At 33.5% G+C, this 20,671-nt stretch overlaps 1 protein-coding gene across 5 annotated transcripts in view; it reads right to left on the reverse strand.

Moving 5' to 3' along the window:
* EcR (Ecdysone receptor) overlaps positions 1-20,671 on the reverse strand; it is an 830,271-nt gene that overhangs the window by 88,127 nt on the left and 721,473 nt on the right. The window contains exon 1 of one of the 5 annotated variants that reach the window (XM_085957986.1): positions 12,042-13,328. The exons of the other annotated variants lie outside the window; for them this stretch is intronic. Within the exon in view, the coding sequence (XP_085814112.1) occupies positions 12,042-12,378 (337 nt within the window). The 5' untranslated portion in view covers positions 12,379-13,328. Of the gene's footprint in view, positions 1-12,041; positions 13,329-20,671 lie in introns of those variants that run through there. 5 annotated transcript variants of the gene reach the window in all.

The raw sequence follows: 20,671 nt of genomic DNA on the forward strand, positions 1-20,671 counted from the left end.
TGAACCACACATTATAGACGTGCCACAGTGTGTGTTGTAACCTTCAAATAAGTACACCAATATTGAATAAGCGTCAGTGCATAAACCGAGAGCAGTTGTCAGGCTATAAATAACATCACGTACCAAAGTAAATTATTTTTAAAGAAAGCACACATATTCGTTGATTGTTCACGTACATATAGCTTAAAACCCATTTGCTGCGGACCTTTTAATTACTATTTAATTACCACATTTAAATAACATGCTAATTATATATAATGGCCACCTGATGGGCAACGCACTAGTTGCGTTGGACGCAGTGAATGAACTATTCTCTACTTATACTGAGGAACTATTCTCATATCAATGGAGACAGCAATATCAGTTTTGCAGCAATAATAAGATATGTTGAAGATGCAGAATTAGATAATAAATGGTAGGTTGACAAATGATTTTCAATCAAGTAACTTGGTCGACATATTTTCAAATTCATAATAGGTACCAATATGATATGTACCTAGTCATTTTGTAAAAAGATATTACCTTTTTTATATTTTGGACAACAGGTGTTCTACTGTGTTGACTACAGTTAAGCGTGACTTTAAATCGAGATCATGAATTATTTTTAGTACCTACCTATAATATTTTTTAAAAAATACAGAAATTATACGATTCTAAAGTTTTGAAGAAATCTCGGTCACAATGGCGGTGAAAAAAATTAGATACGAGCAGAACAATCGGAAATGGTAGGCTCGCTATTTTGCGGTTGGACCTAACGGGAAAAGATTCTTAGAAGCATATAGTAAAAAGTTCTCGATTCCGAGACGTACATAATATTATAGATAGGTAACAGCCGGAGATCTCTCGGTGGGTTAGTGATCAAGCCAACTTATAAAATAGGTAATATTCGACCTTACATCTCTAACCGAGTTTTCCTTGACTGATATTTCGACATTGGCGCTTATTAGCACTGAAATATTATGACACAGTGTTATGACATTTCTATTATTTTAATATTTATTTGGGTAAACCAACAGGATCAATCACAGAGAATGTGTATACTTATAGTAAATATAAAATGTGATGGTCCCAATAACAGGAGGACACAAAAAGCATAATGAATCAAATATTAGGTATAGCTTTATCGAATATAATTGGAGAGTTATTGAAAATGGTTAAACAAGAAAAACACATTAGTAGTAGATAATCAATAACAGAAAAAAAGGTAATAGATAAGACAGACAATATAAGAAAAGAAAAATTCAATAAAAAGCAGTCGCCCAGATACAATGAGTCGTAGATTTTGGAGCAACTTATTTTGAAAGAGGCAAGAGAACAAAATATATCCACTTGAGCACTGTGATTCTGCAGAGTCGAGCCACCAGACTATGAATGTGAGAAAATGTGAGGACGAATATTAGCTCTGGGTATGTATGTACACAATAGTAATTGTGGAGAATCTGAATGGTTATTAATTAATTTGAAAAATAAGGTCAGAAATAGTAGGACCTACGTCGTGTTTCTTTTTTTAGCTACGAAGTCTCAATTGAGTCTTATTTAGCTTTTCTTTAAAACATATACTGTTAATATTTGATTTTGAAACGTTCTATTTTGGAAGAATAATTGGGTAACTTGATATTAACGTAATTGCCGAATGATAAAACGTTTTTGGACAAACATTATGATTCTTTCTAGGTTTCATACAAACTCTGGCATTATATTATAAAATCCGCACGTGTTTTCTCTCAGTAGGTATGCGTTGGTAATGTAAAGCGTAAGAATTAAGTAAACTAATATTATATTATTTGTAATTGTATGCTACAGACAATCAAATTTGTTATAACTTGGTTTCCATCCTACAAATGAAAAGCGATATTATGTACTAACTTAACTCATTTACCTAATTCCAAGTATATAAATCAATAAAGTATTTACATTATTACGAATACGCAATATTAATACATAAATACCTACACCCAGGTATATTTATTATACCTTCAGATTGTTCGGAATGTCTGTTTTTTTACCGAAAAGTTGATTATACCTATCGAAGACTACCGACTCATATTTGAAGTTCAGAGAATTCCGAATCAGGTCATTGGATTTTTTTACTGTAAATTAGATTATCTGCTTACCTAGCAAAAACTCTTTGGCTTACTTTATTGCATGCATGTAGGTATTTAGTATTATTTCCTGGTAGAAAATGAATATCTACTTGAAGAATTAATATCAATGTGCCTTATATTTGATGGTAATCTTAATGTTGCATTGGTACTATTTATTAAAGATTTGCAATGATTCGAAATCTACTACAGAACAATGCTCGAAAAATTACTGGATTATAAAGACAGCCTGATCGAGATTATGTAGTCAGTGGGTACACATAAACATTTATAAAAAATCCAAAACCAGTCAAATATAAGAATGCTAGATAGTAAATTTTATTAAAAAAAAAAAAAAGAGAGATGCTGCTGTCTCCACTGTCAAAAAAAGCTTGCTTGCAAAAAATGCTTGGGTAACAAGCCAACTAGCTTTAGTTTAGACCATTTACTACTACAATATAGGTATTATTATTAATTATATTTGGTCCCACAAATTGAATTTTTAGTCGAAAGCTTTCTCAATAATGTAAATAAATGATTTGTTTTGTACTTAAATATTTTAAATAAGAAACGATTATTACTTGAAAAAATATAGTACTTACCTACTTAAATCATAATTATGTAATTGATTTAGGTACTGTGTTTACTGGATAGAAAAATCTACCTATTCACGCGGTGCTTTAATGCCTACTTAATTCTGTTTCAAAACGTGTATTGTATGAACAACACATTAAAATACCTGAAACGATAAAGTAAGTATATCGTGATACGACAATGTACGTATAATATAGACCACGTCTTGTAGATCGCTACAACCTTTGAAAGAGCATTGAATGTTGGACTGACTTCGTGACTGGTCCTATTTTTTCGAATCCATCCACCGGTTGAAATATCAAATAAGTAATGCAAAAACTAGTTTCTAGAAATACGCTCACAGCGATTTGTACCTATAACATACTCCGAATCTGAATAATCATGATGTAATAATATCGTACCTACATTCAGGCCATAAGTATAATTATTTGAGCCACTGGTAGTTAGGCATGTAGGATCATTCAAGTTTTGCAGAGTAAACAATTATTAAGTTTAGATTAACGCATCCAAACGTTAACATTAAACGGGTACATTCATTCATCATTTATATCTACATAACAATTTATAATGCAAAAATTTTTTTATTACATGTGTGTAAATAGTAAAATATTATAGGTACATAATATTATATAGTTTTACATTTTCCAAAAAATTCGCAATATGCACTAAAAAAATAGTTGCTTATTAATAATTGAATTGTCGTACATGTTATGTTATGCATATAATGTTGTTTTGGTTCCTTAAAATATTGGGAAATATTTAGTAATGCACGAAAAAGATTTATTGGAAGGTTTTAGGAGACATTCTGGCCTTTTGGATGACTATATTTTTTTACATACGCAAGACATGGTAGAGGCAAAAACAGGGAAATCAGAAATAATGGGAACTGAAATACCTAACGGCTAAGGAGAAGCAGGCAACTAATCTCGAGTAAGGAAGAGTACGGGATAAATTTAAACACGTGTCAAGAATACGTCATACATCGAATACTGACAACTGCGCTCGGTGTAGGTATGCATTGACGCCCTGCATCAAAATTTACTGTATTGGTATACCTATAGTCTATCGGAATTCTATTTATTATCTGTTCTGTGGGCAAAAACATGACGTTGGTATTAGGTAGATACCAACATTATAGGGGGACTTCATGTAATGTTTTTCTTATTATGTAATTAATTGAGCTGGCGTTAACATGATAGAACTCCATTATAATAATTTTGAAACCAAGTTTTTTTTTTTTAATTATACTTGAATAGTGTAATTTACGACGACAGCTATTTCGGACTATAAACCCATCTTCGGAATAGTCGACTATAGTAAAGTTGTTATAAACCACATTTTACAATAGACAAATTATTCCTAATAATTAACCATACTTTATATTATATTTGTGGTACAATTAGTAAATAAATAAAATGTTATTAAATAACACTGGAATAATAAATCAATTATCTCCAACAGATAGTTGCATTCAATATAGGTCAACCAGTATAAGTTTTCTGCTGAGGGAGGGCGCCACATGCTGAAATGTGACATAGCATTTAATACTTTTTATACTGTGATGAACTTAGATCTAAATTCGAACACAGGACGATTTATGACGGTATACCCATAGCAGTACGAATCAATGACGATTTATATCAGATATCAGGGTATATTTGATAAATTCCGAATAGTGTCACAATATCATATTATAAATATTGCGTCGACACTAATCAATGCCTAACGATCGGCCCTCGTCTATGTGGATCATGTACCTAGGTATTTACGATGGACTAACCATAAGGTTTTATTAAAAACGTATCTTAATCTTCAATCATGTAATTATCTGATCATAACAAAAGTAATAAAACTGTACATATGATTCAATGGGCGACTGTTATTCTGTATTACACTTGGTTTATATCGTTCTGACGTTGTGTTCATTGTTTATATTAAAACACAATATTGCACTACAAAGTCAGAGTTTCCGATAATAAGACACCTCAGTAAGTAGATGGAATTGATTTTTAATATTGTAATGTTTACGAAGCAGCCAACATTATAATCTTCTAAAAGCAAAACTACATAATAATAGTAATGATAAGTGGTTATGTATTGAGCTCACGAATGAAGATGGCGGGCGTGTGGGAAGTCGGAATTAATAATAATATAATAAATTTACATATTTCAAAGTTATTTTAGCAAAATAATCGAGATTTTTTTCACGGCCGACGAAAATCCGATCTGAATTTAAAATTAATAGATAATTACGTGTATTTGCCTACTTAATAATAAAACGAGTACCTAAATTATTCTGGAGACAGTGAAATAGTTTAATAGACCATGATTATAATTTATTGATTAGATGTGAGACACGACCTATACAATAAGATAGTCAATGTCGTTTATAATACAAGGAGCTTAGTTCCAATTTAATAAGGTACCTACATAAAGATAATTTCAGTTATGTATAAGTACAATAGAACGGAAGATACTAACTATGTGCGCTGTCAATATTTATTTTATATCCAAATCCTAGTACCCAACCATAATCCAGTATATTAAGTTTTACACCAACAGGCTCGCTCACAAAAAATTGTTGGCGGGACCATTTTGAAAATACTTTTTAATTGATTTGAAAATCTAGACAATAATTCGTGGGTATTCTGCGAATAAGCATTAAGTCAAAAATACTAGTTTTGAGATAATCTAGTTTGAAAGTTTGGACGGTCTTAACTTCTTTTATACATATAAAAGGCAAATTCATTTCTGTGATATTGCTTTGAGTATGACTAAGTGCAGTTTCGCATGCAGAATTTTGTGAATATAGCCCGAGAATGAGAGAAGCAAATGCACTAAGCCCCTTTAGTGCCTTTTCTCTGAATTGATGTATGTCTTTTTGACTTATAACATAAATTATCTTCGCCAGTTTTATAGATATGACTGTGTGTGTTTTTGTAGACTATAGAGCGTACTCTTAATAAGATTATCTCATCATTAAGTCAAAACAGCAAAATTTTGACTTACTTAGTGCTTTTTCGCAGAATACCCATGATATACTCCGCCTACTATTTATGGCTTGTCGTAGCTTCAATCGCGGCATATCTACCACACTTCCTGGCATGCAGGAATAACTAAGGGTACCTACGAGTTATTGTGAGCTGTGGCGCATCCACAAGTCATTATCGAGACCATGTGCGAAAAAACCTGGAGAGGAGACATAGATGGAGGATGCCGGAAAGGGCCAAGGACGAACTATAAAATACTTAATTAGTAAAGATTTTTCAGCAAAATGTATATACTAATTGAATTTTAACTAGGTACATAATATGTGATATTTTTTACGAAGTGTACCTACCCCTACATACTGCGATGTCGTAAAATATGTTCCACATTCAAATAAAACGCTCGAGGCTAGATTAAGTAGGTGCCTATAATATTACAAAAATAAGGATGTGAAGTTATTTATAACACGCCATCGTCTATTTGTAATTTCCTGAACGCGCCATCATTGTTGCATCACGTTATGAAATGGCGTGCCCTTGAATCGGTTCCCCTACCGCAGAAATACAAAAATTCCCTCTCTTTCGCCAAGTTCAAGGTTGAAAGCGACCGAAATTCTTGAAACAAAAGCCGGACGGGAAAACAAAAACAAAAAACGATCGCGCCCCATTTTGCGCGTCGTCGACAGGTGCATCCGATGCGGTTCCGATTGCACGCGGGCGCGGCGAGAAAGGGGGCGCCCTACACGCCAGCCAGCCGCTGCCGAATGACAGAGACTGATAAACTGTCAGGCGCAATTTAGAGACTTAATTAATGAAGGAGCGTTATAAATATGTACTACCAATAATTGCAATCTTTTACAAAGAAGACGTTCGTAATAATTCATAATACCAGCATACAAGGATCGAGAAATATCAGACAGTGAATAACATACACACAAAAAACAATCAATTAATAACGCCCTACAAAAATAATACGACATGACTATTTATTACCTATAATGTTTGCACTTTTGCATCATATAACGTCTCTGTTCTGGCAGAACACACTAACTGGAGAATACTAGTTTTGAGTAATTTGACTTTGAAGTTGTTAAAATGTTTGAAATGGTCTATCATGTGAGTTTATTAAGTAATCGTAAGAGGGATGACTTTAAAATAAAGACTGTTTATTTATTAAGGTTTCCAGACGGTAAAGTTTGAAATAAGGAACATTTTGGTATAACTAACTCAATATGTCATTTTTAGAATTAGTGTCTTCTACCAGAACAGTGACGATATTCAATATTCAAACAATATGAAAAAGCGTACATCTCACAGAAACGTTATGTATGTTGTGTATTATGGTTGACTACTTCACAATATTTAGTTTGAACTTTTAGGTGCAAAAGGCATATATTAATTCGCGCATGATCAGATTAAGTTAAATAAACAGATGTAGTCTTTCTATACAAAAATACTACGAAATAGAATGCCATACAATCCAAGCCAATTCCGAGAATCGTAATGCTGAACAGGCCATAACATGTCATGTTGCTATTTTTCATAATACGACTGTCAATGGTACCGGCAAACTACAAGTTACCTCGTTTCCGATTAAATTGATCTATGCCCATACTACGGGTCATTTAAAAACAATCATTGTAGGAAGGTATTCAGCATAGAAGATATTCAGCTGTGAACTTATTAAAAATGAATACGTAAATACATAATGTCAAAAATAAATGAAAAACAAATTAAATAGAAAATAAAGATTCTGATAAATAGTGCACAATAATATTAATATGTACATAGTAACAATGTCCGCCAGAAATAATAACATAATTACTGCCGGTGTTTAAAGGGAAATAAATAAATGATACGCATAATATAATGAATACTGGGGAAGGTAAAAGGAAGCCGCAGTGCAATGTAAAAGTTATGGCATCGCTGCCCCATAAAACCACCATGGCATGCATTCGGTAAAAACCCGATCACCTTGAACTGTCGCGAATTTTTTGCCCCAAACACGTGCGCCCTCGAAATTCGGCCGAAGGTCAAATGGCCCTGCATACATTTTTTTATATTTGCATGGAAGGGTGTGTGTGTGAGCGATTTTAATTTAGGGCAGCCGGGATGCGGGCCCGTTCTCTTTTTATTTCACCAGACGAAGAAAAGAAAGGGTTCCGATTTTTGTATTATTCAAATTGGCGTTGGGGTCTTAACCATTAGGTTCTTTGATTCCTTTTCTTCTTTCATAAAATCGCGGGATACACTATTAAATATTTGGAAAAATTAATATTGTTTATGGTAGGTACCTAGACTAAAAATTCAAACCGTATTCCCGTATTAGTTCAATAGCAGTAGAACATATTGAGAATTCATACACTATTTTATTAAAAAAAAATATGATGGTAACTATGTATATACTAGCGGCCAGGGAACTCAGAAATAATTGGAACTGAAATATATAACGGGTAAGGCGATAGCAGGTAACCGACTCGAGTAAGGAAGAATCCGGGCTAAACTTTCACACGTGTCAATAATACGTTTTACATCGAATACTGAAAGCTGCTCTCGGTTTATGCATTTACGCTCATTTAATGTTGGTGTATTACACACACCATTTCACGTGCATAATGCGTGCTTCATTTTCGTAGGACACTCACACATTCAAAATCCTGCTTCACCATGCGGCGTATTGAATATGGCCTATCGGTATTCTATTTATTATCTGTTCTGTGCTAGCGGCAAAGGGTGCATTTAAGCTGTTGAGAACCGACATAAACAGTGCACATTAAACTTTCTTAGTCATATTTGCAGACAAATTGCAGATCGTGTTGGTTAGTTTTTCGAAATCAATGAAATACTGCATTTGGTTTACCAAACCATAATAAATAATAGTCAAAAAATATTTGTTCTTCTATAAAATATCTAAAATTATGCCATCAATTAAATCATACATAATTTTAAATATTTTATAGACAATATTTCAAATCTATGATTTTAAAATATGTGTCTCAATCGTAAGCTATAAATAAATAATATTCTTCACACACACAATCCTTTAGCTTTAGGTTATTGATTAAACCGCCATTTTTTTTAATGTGTAGCAACCGTTTTTGAATGATAACGGAAACATTTGAATGCGCTCAATGAATTCTCGATTTCTACGCATTTATTATTCACAAGTCACACATTTTCGACATGTTAATTGACGCCTAGGGCAACAATTTAGAAAATAAAGAGTGAAAACGAATTTAAACACTCCAAAACCATTCAAAAGTAATTAACTAACTATCAATATATTACAATTTAACGATAATGAAGAACTGAACCAGTCAAGTGAGGTAAGAATTTCAACCTGCATTCTTTCAAGGTAGGGTTAAACTTATATACCAAAGTCTGGAGCATCAATTAAGTCTTCAGATGCAGTGTTCATTAGTAATGGAATACGTGCAACTTTTAGCAAGCCACCGCTTGCCTTGTTCCTCGCATGGTCGCTCGCATATGACAATAATTAATTATTGCCTTAGTTTGATTGGGTTTCTATAATTTAATCTGAGTTTTTTTATGCTATCAATAGTTTCAGTAGTTAGGTATATGAACTCTTAAGTTATACATTTTTGTACAAGAAAATAAAATTGAATTAAATTAAAATCACAAAAGAATTTATGTCCCTTCTTGGTTCATTTATTTATACTCCGGATCCTACCTGAGTATTTGTGCAACGTTGTAATGATAATTGTAAAAGGGAAGTGGTATAATAAATACTATTATGCGAGAAGGGTGGTGTGATTCTACGGATCACAGTATTTAGGGGTACTTAGTTTTGTATTTATTGTAGGTACTTACGAGTTACGACAGCTGACTATACAACTGAACAACATGTTATTTAATGCAAGTTTTCAGTGTATCATTACATAGATTTTTACCGTTGTATCAATTCAATTACCAGTGATGATGTTCATTAATATTATTTAATATATGCCAATCACATACTCTACTCTGGGAGTGTTTTAATAATATGTCGGTTGAAACGGATGGGAAGAGCTACTGAAATCCGCCTGGCATTTAACCGGGTTGATCGACTAAGTATTTCTGATCTCACCTGATTTGGAGCGAAGTTCCTTTCTTATTTTGCGTAGATAACATTAGGGATATTCATACAAAAACTACCTAGTACACGCAATGTGTCTTGGAAACGTATTCATAGAACCGTTCACGATTCACATTGGTAGCTCCACGGATAGTAAGTACATATACACCCAAAAACAAAAAGCTGTTTCATTAGGGAGATTGTACACAGTCACGTCTGTGATGATGTTGGATCACGGATTCGAACCGTGGACAAGCGCCTTCAAGGTGAAGGACAGTATGGATAGCATAGGTATCTTAACACATTTTAAGAGGATTGGCTGTCAGTTATTGGGCTAAACTATCACGTCAATATGCCGGAACTAAACATAAAACAATATTGTAGATGTGAACCAAACCCTAAGTTAAATCATGGAAGAAACCGCGAAGGTTTTGAACAGGTTAATATTATTATGTACTCAAGAAACTATGTAATTATTTTCACTTACTTATATATATATATGTACTGCAAATTATCGTTTTGCCTACTTAGGTATCTACCTATAAGAATATTGTAAAGTAAATTATTTTTATAGTATAAATTGATAAAATATCGTCACCATATTATATTATTACCTTTTTTTTTATTAAGAGATTCTTGAAAAATGACACCAGTTATTAAGTTCTTTAGGTAATCATAAATATTGATAAAATTGTATTTTTGGTCCTGTATAATATGTAGTAATATCACATATCAATTAATTAGGTTTAAGTAGTTCTTATTAACATTATCTTTATAATGTTAGTGCTACTTTGTTGATATGGCAACGTAGTGTTGTGATTTATAAAAAATAAATAAAGAGGTAATTTAATGAAATAAATATTACTTATATTAAACGAGAGGTGGATTAATAATATAACTTACACAGTGAGTGTAGACTGTGGATGTTCTTGGAAATACACTTTCATAATGTGGAAAGTAGGTGATCTACTCGGGAAGCGGTAAAAGAGATTGTAACCAACCAGAGAATACAGACGCCATCCGATATTAGTAGAACACCATTAAAATATTTTGTTGTCAATAATTGTAAAACGGTAGCATAGAAGATGTCATCTAAAATTCTATTAAGAGTAGGTGGGTACTAGACAGCTCAAGTAATCATGACTAGAGGATGAGATATCAATTCGTTTTTTTAAATTCATACATGAGGAGAATTGACTGTTGGGATCGCATATGGTTGTCGAATTGCTGGTAGGGGAAAGAATATCACAACGATGCGACGTCCGTTTGCCGGTATTTTTTTTTTGAAATTGAAGACGTGCTGTACCAAAGTATGTATCTGTTTTCTTCATTTACAAATTTACATAGTATGTGTATTTATATTCACATAGTATTACTATAAGTATTAAATACAGGTCCATAACTTTTATCCAGTTGTTACTAGTGAAACTATGTATCTATATTATGAGAGGTCAAATTAAATATAAAATAATTTCTAACAGTTAGTAGGTAGGCGTTTTGGCGATGGTAAGTTATTTTTATGAGATTATAATGTTTATTTGGAATATGATCTTCAGCCAACCGAAAGTAGGTACCTACGTTAGCGAGATTTATTCCGTGACGAAGTTTCAGCATTTTTTTTTGTAGGATAGTTATTGGAAAATATAAGTTCCAAATTATCACATACATCTTGGTTTAGTTGTTAAGCAGTTTCTAATAATAAAAAAATATTCAACATGAGTCATAGTTGCACAATAATTATCTGATTATAAATAACAATTTTATTTCTAGGCTCATAACGAAACAAATTACAGCAAAAAGAAGTAAATTATACTATTATCTAGTTCTATTTGGTATCATGCGAGTCGTGTGATCCCCTCTCAATTTACCATGTGCATAGGGATGCGTGTGCGATTTTTTTCCATTTTGTTGCAAGGGGTGGAAAATGCACAGATGTTGTAGTAAACATAAATACATTTGGTAACTAATCGTGTACACATCCCTCCAAAACAGCGGAATAAAGTTTTATCTGTGCAGAGAAAGTGCAAAAAGTTCGAATAATGACAGTGTTATGCTTATGTGTCAAATAAGAATTATCCGTAAACCTAATAAACAAAATGTAAACATAATAACTGTAAACCACAGTCCACCTACTTAGACTAAAATGAAACATAGGTATTATTATTAAGTATAATATCAATGAATAGTAGATAGAGTGCAATAAATCAATGTACCTATTTAATTAAATGTCAATATACCTACAAAAATTCGTGGATTTCATGACATAAAAGCGAGATGGAAGAAAAATAAATTAATGATTATTACCTGAGGACACCGATCCATTTTCAGACTTTGGAGTATTGGGAGTATGTGGTAAAGCCATGGGAGGCAGTGGCAGCGGTAGGGGGAGGGGAAGCATCGGCTGCGGAGGAGCGCATCCCCCAAGAGGACCTATGGTAGCCACGTGCCCTCCGTAACCCAAAGGCAGAGCCTCCTCGTAGCCCCAAAGTTCTAACTCCCCGTATTCAGGGGAACCTAACGATTCCGGAGACATGACCATAGCTGGAGATATTAACGCTGACGAGGATGTGACTTCTGTCGAACTGTCCTCCAGCATCCTCAGCGTCTGGAAACCACCGTTGTTGGACCAGCGGCGTTTCATTTTTAACTGTTATTAACGCAAAAGTTGGAACACTTCACTAAAAATCCCCAAATTTTTATACTTAATTAAGCACTTCACTTAAGAATCGAAGGAAAATATTAATTAGGCATGTATAAGCCTAGCAACTAATTTCGTTATATAAAAATATTTGGACGGATAGTAAAAATGTACGGCACTGTCGACACCAACGTCCGCGCGATGCACTCTTGTAAACTATTTACCAGATAAAAAGCTACCAAGATGTTGGTAAATATTTGGGATGTTCACTTTTGTACACTGTAGTAAATTCTTCAGTAAAGTAATAAAATATCACGGTCGCGGTATTACAAATTACTAATTACAATGCAAACAATTTTTATTGGGAGTGAATAAAAATAAATAAATAATGGACGGTTGTTGTATTGTGAGCATTAGTTAGCCTCCACTGAACGCGATGCATTCCGAATGCAGCATATTTGACGAGGACCCTTTTTCAAACAGGCACATGTGCATGGGCAACTTTCGGGAATCTCTCAACGCGAATCAATTAACTAAAAGTACAGGGATATTCGTTTCCGGTGCAGAATAGCGGTAAATATTCTACAAAATTCCTTTCGACAACTACAAAAGTCACATGGGCATTATTCGGCTAGCTAATTTGACAGGTGTCAGTCATGTTGTCCGAAACACTAAGATCATAACAATCATTTTTGTCGAGTCGAAGAACACAATCAGTCTCACAAGCTTCACAATAAATAAACTAACACAAACGCCAGAGAGAAATAAACATTACACGAACTCGTATTGCTTGATCCCTTTTCAGTAGTACGTTTTTAATATAGCGGCGTTTTTATATCACAGAGTTGTACAATAAACAGACAACAAGTTAATAATAAAAAAGCACAAGGATTATTTTATTTACCGACACTTTTACGGAAAGTTGCAACACTTATTATTTTAATTGTTATAATAAAGTAAATAACAACAAGTTAGCAATGCCGGGCCGGCGTGTGGAGGAAATTTTGTATCGCGTCTTGCCGGCTGGTTGGAACGTGCGCGCGCGCAGCGGCGAAACATGCAATGATGGCGGACGATCACTGCCACGGCCGGATCGCTGTGACGTCACGGCCCCCTCCCCGCTGGCCGCCGTCACGTCACAACCCCCTCCTGGCGTTAGAGCCCCCTTCCCCGTGCATTCTACAGCAAAGGTGGATGATTTTGATGCAAGTCCACGGTTATCGTTCGTTCTATGACCGATATTACAATGGAATACGTTTGCTCGTGTCGGTGAATTTTCTATGTGTGGGTTTGTACGGCTGATGCATTTCGTGTTTATGAAAATTATGTTTTTGTAAATAATGTCTACGAAGGTATTTGTAATTATTTTTTTCATTACATATGAATTGCTGTCTGTTATTTTTACACGTATGTATTTTATTAAAGACTGAAGAATCTTATGACTATCTATAATGTTGTTTATATCACAGATATACATATATGACAAGAATGTGCCTATACTATTCAATCGAGTTCATAGCAAGTAAAATACATACGTCACTGTTTGTAATAAACAAACTAGCTACCCAAACGTCAATTAGCTTATCGGTAGAAGTAAAGAAGTTAGTTGATGAAAACGTAAAAGCTGCAAGCTTTTGACTTTTTTCTTTCAGGATTTTGAACAAAACTTTTATGTAGGTAGGTATATATTCTTGTGTAGGTATTTATTCTTTTAAACACTACAACATGCCTAGAGGTACAATACCAGTAGTGTAGTGTATTTGGTAATATAAGTGAAACGATCACAAATACACAGGCTTTGAGAAAATAGCATAAATAATGTATTGTCCTCACCAGGATCAAACCCGGAGCTCCTGGATGAAATGCCAGCGCATCACGCATTTCACCACGAGAGCCGCCACTATACCTTGATTAATAATACTTATATTAATGTGTAGATTTTTGTAGAATATAGAATAATGAAGTTACTATTTAAATATGTTAATAGGCATTTTTCTTTAAGGGGCCACATGCTCTACGTAGGTCAAAATGGTGATTTTTATGGTATTTTCAGAGCATAAGCCTGGACATTCCTTAAACGTTGTAGATAATCTATTTACTTATATAATTTTGAAGTCTTATTAATATTATCCTGTATATTTATTTTAAACATTTGATGACTGTATCTTTAGAATTATCTTCAAATGTGGTAATCGTGCCCATTTTTTGAATAATAAAATGCCTAATTCTTGTCAAATTTGGGATCACAGAGATTATAAATATCATTTTTTATCGTAAATATTTCTATTATTTAAATAGTAGGTAGGTAAACAATTTTTCTAATGGTTTGATAAATGCGTTTAAAAATTAATAAATCTAAAAAATCTTAACACCACTGCACATGAAAGTACTGAAATATGACTATGTTCTAAAACATTAGATCGATAGATTTAAAAGAATACTATTGTATGTAATAAAAATACTTTATGCGGTCATCAAATGTTTAAAGAAATATAAATGATAATAAGGCTTCAAAATTACATAAATAGATTATCTAAAACGTTAAAGGAATGTCCAGGCGTATGCTCTGAAAATACCATAAAAGGTCTATTTTGACCTACGTGGTGCACATGGGCCATTAAGGTAGATTTAAATTAAATAATAGTACCTTTGTAATGTACAGTGTTTATATAACTAACTATACGATGATATAATATTTTTAAAAAGAGTTGCGAATGTAATGTCAAATTTATAATTATGCTGAACTAAACTGTTTGCAAAAAAAGAAAAACCTTTGCAGTGGTTTACTTTCTCGACAGTCATCGTCACGCCATCTAGATGGGATTTTATAAAACAGCGAAATGGCGTGCGGCGGTGTGGCGTGGTCCGCGCAAGAGTGTAAGAAAAACAAAACACAAGTTTAAAGAGTTCGCTTTCCCCGCTTCGTGAGGGAAACCGACGTCGCCTTTCACACAAGGCGTCAGGAAAAGCGCTAGACAGATTTCCTTTTTAAAAACCATTTGTGCTGGAAACTAATAACATCGGAAAAAATATTTTACGAATATTGATACCTCCTAATAAGCAAATTGATCTTCGGCTTTAAGACTAGATTATTCTGCATATAATTATTATCCCCGGATTTCTCCCCTCTTTAACACGTACAGCTAATATCAATGTTACTAATTGTTATATCTATTTTTATCTCGTCATGATAAGTTGCATCTTTGGTAAATACTCATGGTTTCAATCAAATAATAATCGTACAATAATCTATCACTCTCACACATCAGAATATGTAAGTTGCCAAGTAAGCCAAACACGGTACTTAAACAAACAAGTTGCAGGAGGTGGTTATTACCAGAGCTCGGAGCACTGAAGCAATAGGATTTTACCCGGAGCACCATAAATTTGTAGTGTTCCACTGCTCCGGATGTTTTTTTTTTTATTAAATTTTCGCCTTAAAATCCAATGAAAATAGTATATTTTGACAATTTGCAACACTGGAAATATGGCAACACTGCCGAGTGATAAATAACCTCACTTTTTTGACAGAAGAGGCAAATAATTTTGATTGCTGATGATTTGCTTATTGATAATTTTGTTAATAGAATTAATAATGAAAATGACGATTATTTTAAAAATACTTATGTTTTTAACATTTGTATACCTATACATACATAATATGTATATACATTACATACAAGTATTATAATACTTATTACCCGGAGCGGAGCAGAACCCGGATCAGAGCCAGAGCAAGTATTAGGTTCCGGAGCGGAGCAACTCAAAACAGGGTCCGATCCAACGCTCTGGTTATTACACCACGAGTGACATATTGTTCAAAATGATGTAATACGCATTATGGTATGGGTACGGGGCGCACACAATGGCTACACAACAGGTCCAGAACCCTTAGGAATGAAAAAAAATATTTATGCTAATGAAATAATAATACGAATTTTTCGTTAGGACCTCAAGACTGAGGATCCATGACCCGGATGATTTGGTTGTCGAACGGCCTTCTCAACGAGTTGGCTCCACTTCATTCGGCATTTTACAACACGCAAGGCCTGTTTTAATGCGGCATGTCCAAAGGACAAAACAACGCGGATGGCACAACTCCCAACGACGCAACGCGCATTCGATATCGACGTCTTGTGAATGCTACAGTTCGCGATAACCCGTATGTGAACAAACCAGGTGTTAATATATATTATATATTTTTCGAAATTCACCTCCACATACCACTTTTCTATGTGTGGGGCTGTCTGGGTATAATAACAACACATATATACCTACCTGATTTTAACGTTCTGCAATACTATGTATTTAAGAAATCAAATATTAATGATTTCAAAAGATGAACTTCAAGTAAAATGTCGACAAAAACAGGGATTAGCTACTTACGTATAATTTGTGTTTTAGCGCTTGGCGATGTCGTTATAAAATATAAGTGGACGAAACTGGCCTGATTTTGTTCCAAAATCGACACTAAAAAAGTTTGTTTCAGATAGAAAATAATTTATTTTAGTTATGAGATAGCTGACTTACATTGCATGGCGGAAGGTGAGCTAAATTGACAGCTCAGTGTTTCAATAGTTGAAGAACATACCTGAAAATAAAAAACAGACGAGATTAATATTATATTAATTAATTAGATGTTTTAATAAATTGTCTAAATCACTTCAGAATAAAACTATATATTTGATTTTGACACAGTTGTAAAAAGATACGAAAATTCAACAGTTATTTTTTAAAGTCCGTTTATGTAGGTGTAAACAACAACTTTCTTGTTTCTAAAGAGTAAAGAGGTAAAGGAAAGTTATCATTTTCTTTCATTAGTGGAGATATATATAAAAACTGCCTTTCGGTTCGGATCCTGTGGATGGCATAAATAACATGCGGGTTTTTCCTTATGTGTTTGATGCGGATAGAAAAGATTTGGAAAATGAATAACAACAGTTCGTTGTTAAAATACTGTTCCCTCATTTGGTCTCATATGTACCAACTATACATTTCTACTATAGTAGTAGTACAGTATCATAATATATTAGATGTTCCAAAAGAAAACCATTTTGACGTCATTTGAATTTGAATTAAGATAAAACAAATTATTCAAGCATTTTATAGTGCATAATAAAAGCAATCAAAACATACATTCGTGCTCAGCATTGCCATTTTCAAGACTCGGATTGATATTATAAAATTTAAATTTTCTCAACTGGCAACCTATTTCAGTTCAGTAAACCTAAGAATAGAATTCCATTTAATAAGTACAATGTAGTTCCCTTGAATCCACCTCCAATCGACCATTATAATTTTCTTTTAGCATGTTAGTACCAACAGTGATATGAAAACTGTGGTGCGCGATTTAAACGACTTATATTCTAATCTAGACAATATAAGTATAATATGAATATCAAAAATCATGAAGAAGCTGTTCATCAGTAAATAGATAAAATACAGAAAACCCTACATACATTGCAAAACCTGAATCATGTTTTTACAGGATTGTTGACCTATAAATTATAATGAACGTATCGTACATATTATAATATATTATACAATTAAAACACCTATATTGCGATAACCGTGATTATTGAACAAAATTATGTGCAGAGGAGTCAGAATGAGAATGGTAACATGCTATGTTTTATCGGTCCTACTGATGGAAGGGAGGAATAGATATTTAAATAAACAACGTTCAAAAAGATTGAGGTTTTCCAAATATGGGTGCAAAGAAGCTTACTTATGATTGCTGGTAGCCAGATTTAGTTTATCAATTAATGAAGGCCAAACACTGCAAGAAGTACAAAGACCGGTGAACGTCCATAGATATTACCAATATTTAATGCGCGTTTCATTTGCGTAACAAACTTAAATGAGACGGCTCTCGTGGTGTAGTGGGTAAGGCGCTGGCTTTCCACCCGAGAGTTTTGGGTTCGATTCCCGGTCATTACAAAAACATTTATGTGTTTTTCTCAAAGCCTGGGTGTTTGTGATTGTTCAAAATTACTAACAACCACCTTGTACGAAAAAGCAAGGACATGGTTATTAATAATTCTAATAAAAAAACAAACTTTAATGGATAGTAATAATAAAATATTATAGAATAATATTTATTATCTGTTCTGTGAGTATTATAATTTGCGGTGACAAAAAACGCTAGATTTAACGCCATACACAAGATGCGTATCTTGCAAGCTGTTAATTTAAAAAAACGTAGATCTGAAAGTATAAGCATAATAATGATCGAGAAGGAAAAATAATAGGGGTGTTGAAAAATATTCAGAGCCGCTGCGTACATTGCCATGTTGGAAGTTCGGGGACACAATATAATGTAGTTCAATTTCGTTTTTAATCACCGTATGTGTTATGTTGTGTGTGTTATTTTTTCAGCATCCGCAAAGCGAAGCATTGAACTTGGGCTGTTATGTAAAGCGATTTTCATTATTATTTAGTCGGACGAACGCGATGATGTGCGAAAAGTCGAAAAAGTTAACCGACAATCGGAAACAATCGGGCTCAAGGTTTCGTATTGCGCTGCGATACTGGTAGGGTTGTCACCACGCAACAGGCAAAGCCAGTCGCAATAGAGTGTAGACTACAGACAAAGAGTTTGAAGCTTCGTTTTGCTGACGACCTAATAACGGTCAGGCCACGAAATTCTTGAAATACAAAAGCCTCAGTTATGTCCTAAATTACTATCAATGTTTCGGTTAAGTGACAAAGTTATTTAAAATATTATTAAACCCGTGACAATATAGCGGGCTGAATAGCATGTTTGAAAAAAGCAAAGGTACAATATTATAAAAAAGTGGCGAAGGATGACGTAGGCTGTTAAGATCCAACATAAAAAATAGTGCACGCTAAAGTTTCTCAGTCATACGTATTCGTTTTCATTGAACTACAACTATAATGTGGCGACGGTGTCGGTTAGTTTTTAAAATTCAATTAAACCCTGCGAAAAAGTCAAATACTTATTCGTTTATCTATAAAATAGCTAATAACATTTAACCATACATAATTTTAGATATATTATAGATATAAGAATATTATTTATCGATTATGTTTTGGTGTAGGCAGGGCTTAATGAATTTAAAAAAACTAACCAACATCATTTTGTAATACCTATTTATGCTTAATTCAATTAAAACAAATAAGTATGACTGAAGAAGTGTGCATTATTTTTGTGGGATTGCCCATGGCGTACCAAAACTATGGTTTAGACAGGGTTTAATAATTGATTTTTAGCAAGTAACCTACACTCTCTGCACATTGCAGCCTTAGTTCAATGAAAACAAATGCGACTGAGAAAGTTTAGTGTGCACTATTTATGTCGGATCTTAACAGTCTACTTCCACCCGTCGCCACTGATATAAGATGTGTAGTATTATTTTCAAGTTATTGCACAATTTTATTTTCATATAACCAAGTAAAAGTTAATGTTACGATGGTTTAAGTATGTAACAATAAAATGACGTTAATCGAAATAATGCTGCATATAAGAATTGTATGCGCAGTAAACAAAATTAATATGTAAATAATTAACATGTTGTGACAAGGGATTTTCATTGAACGTGTGTTGTAAAAATACGATATAATATATCAGTCTCTTTTTGTTGCATACTTATATAACTTGCAGAGTATTATTAGATTTTGTCTGCTACTACTATACTAAATTATTCATATGGCAAATTTTCTGTGCATTTAATTTTTTCGTTTATAATAGTTGGAATCGTTTAATCGTGAATGCGTATAGGAAGTGAGATAAACATATTTTGAATCTTCTGCAGTTGCTTTAGATTTCGTTCAATTTCAATTGCACAATGGGGGTTTACTATCTTTCCATCTACATCGAGCAGCTGTAGTAGGAGGGCCATGGCGATAGTGTACGCCCCTGGCCACCATGCAAAAGTGGCACCGGGAACCACCGACTTACTCTATCGCGAAACAAAATAAATGCGCATCGTCATTGCCGTTTCGGTGGTTGATATTCACGTCTTTAAAGTGGCGTACCAACGATAAAACAAAATTACATACTTCCATAAAATTTCAGCTAATTTCTATCTAATAAAAGAGGTGAAAATTAATCAATAAAAACAATAGTTATTATAATATACAATACAAATCATATCTATACCACTGGGACAACAAAATAAGTGTCGCATTAAGAGTGATATGCGATACTTTAGTACCTATCGATATAACGTTCCTACCAACGGCGTGTACATCCAATAAAAGTTTACAAAAGGATTCTAAATTCGGTACCCAGGTCAAAATTCGGAGAGCATTTAAATATCAATTTAAATGATCA

This window comes from Rhyacophila brunnea, unplaced genomic scaffold, assembly GCF_057557595.1.
Source record: "Rhyacophila brunnea isolate RB1 unplaced genomic scaffold, BYU_Rbru_1.0 scaffold_7, whole genome shotgun sequence".
NCBI lineage: Eukaryota > Metazoa > Arthropoda > Insecta > Trichoptera > Rhyacophilidae > Rhyacophila > Rhyacophila brunnea.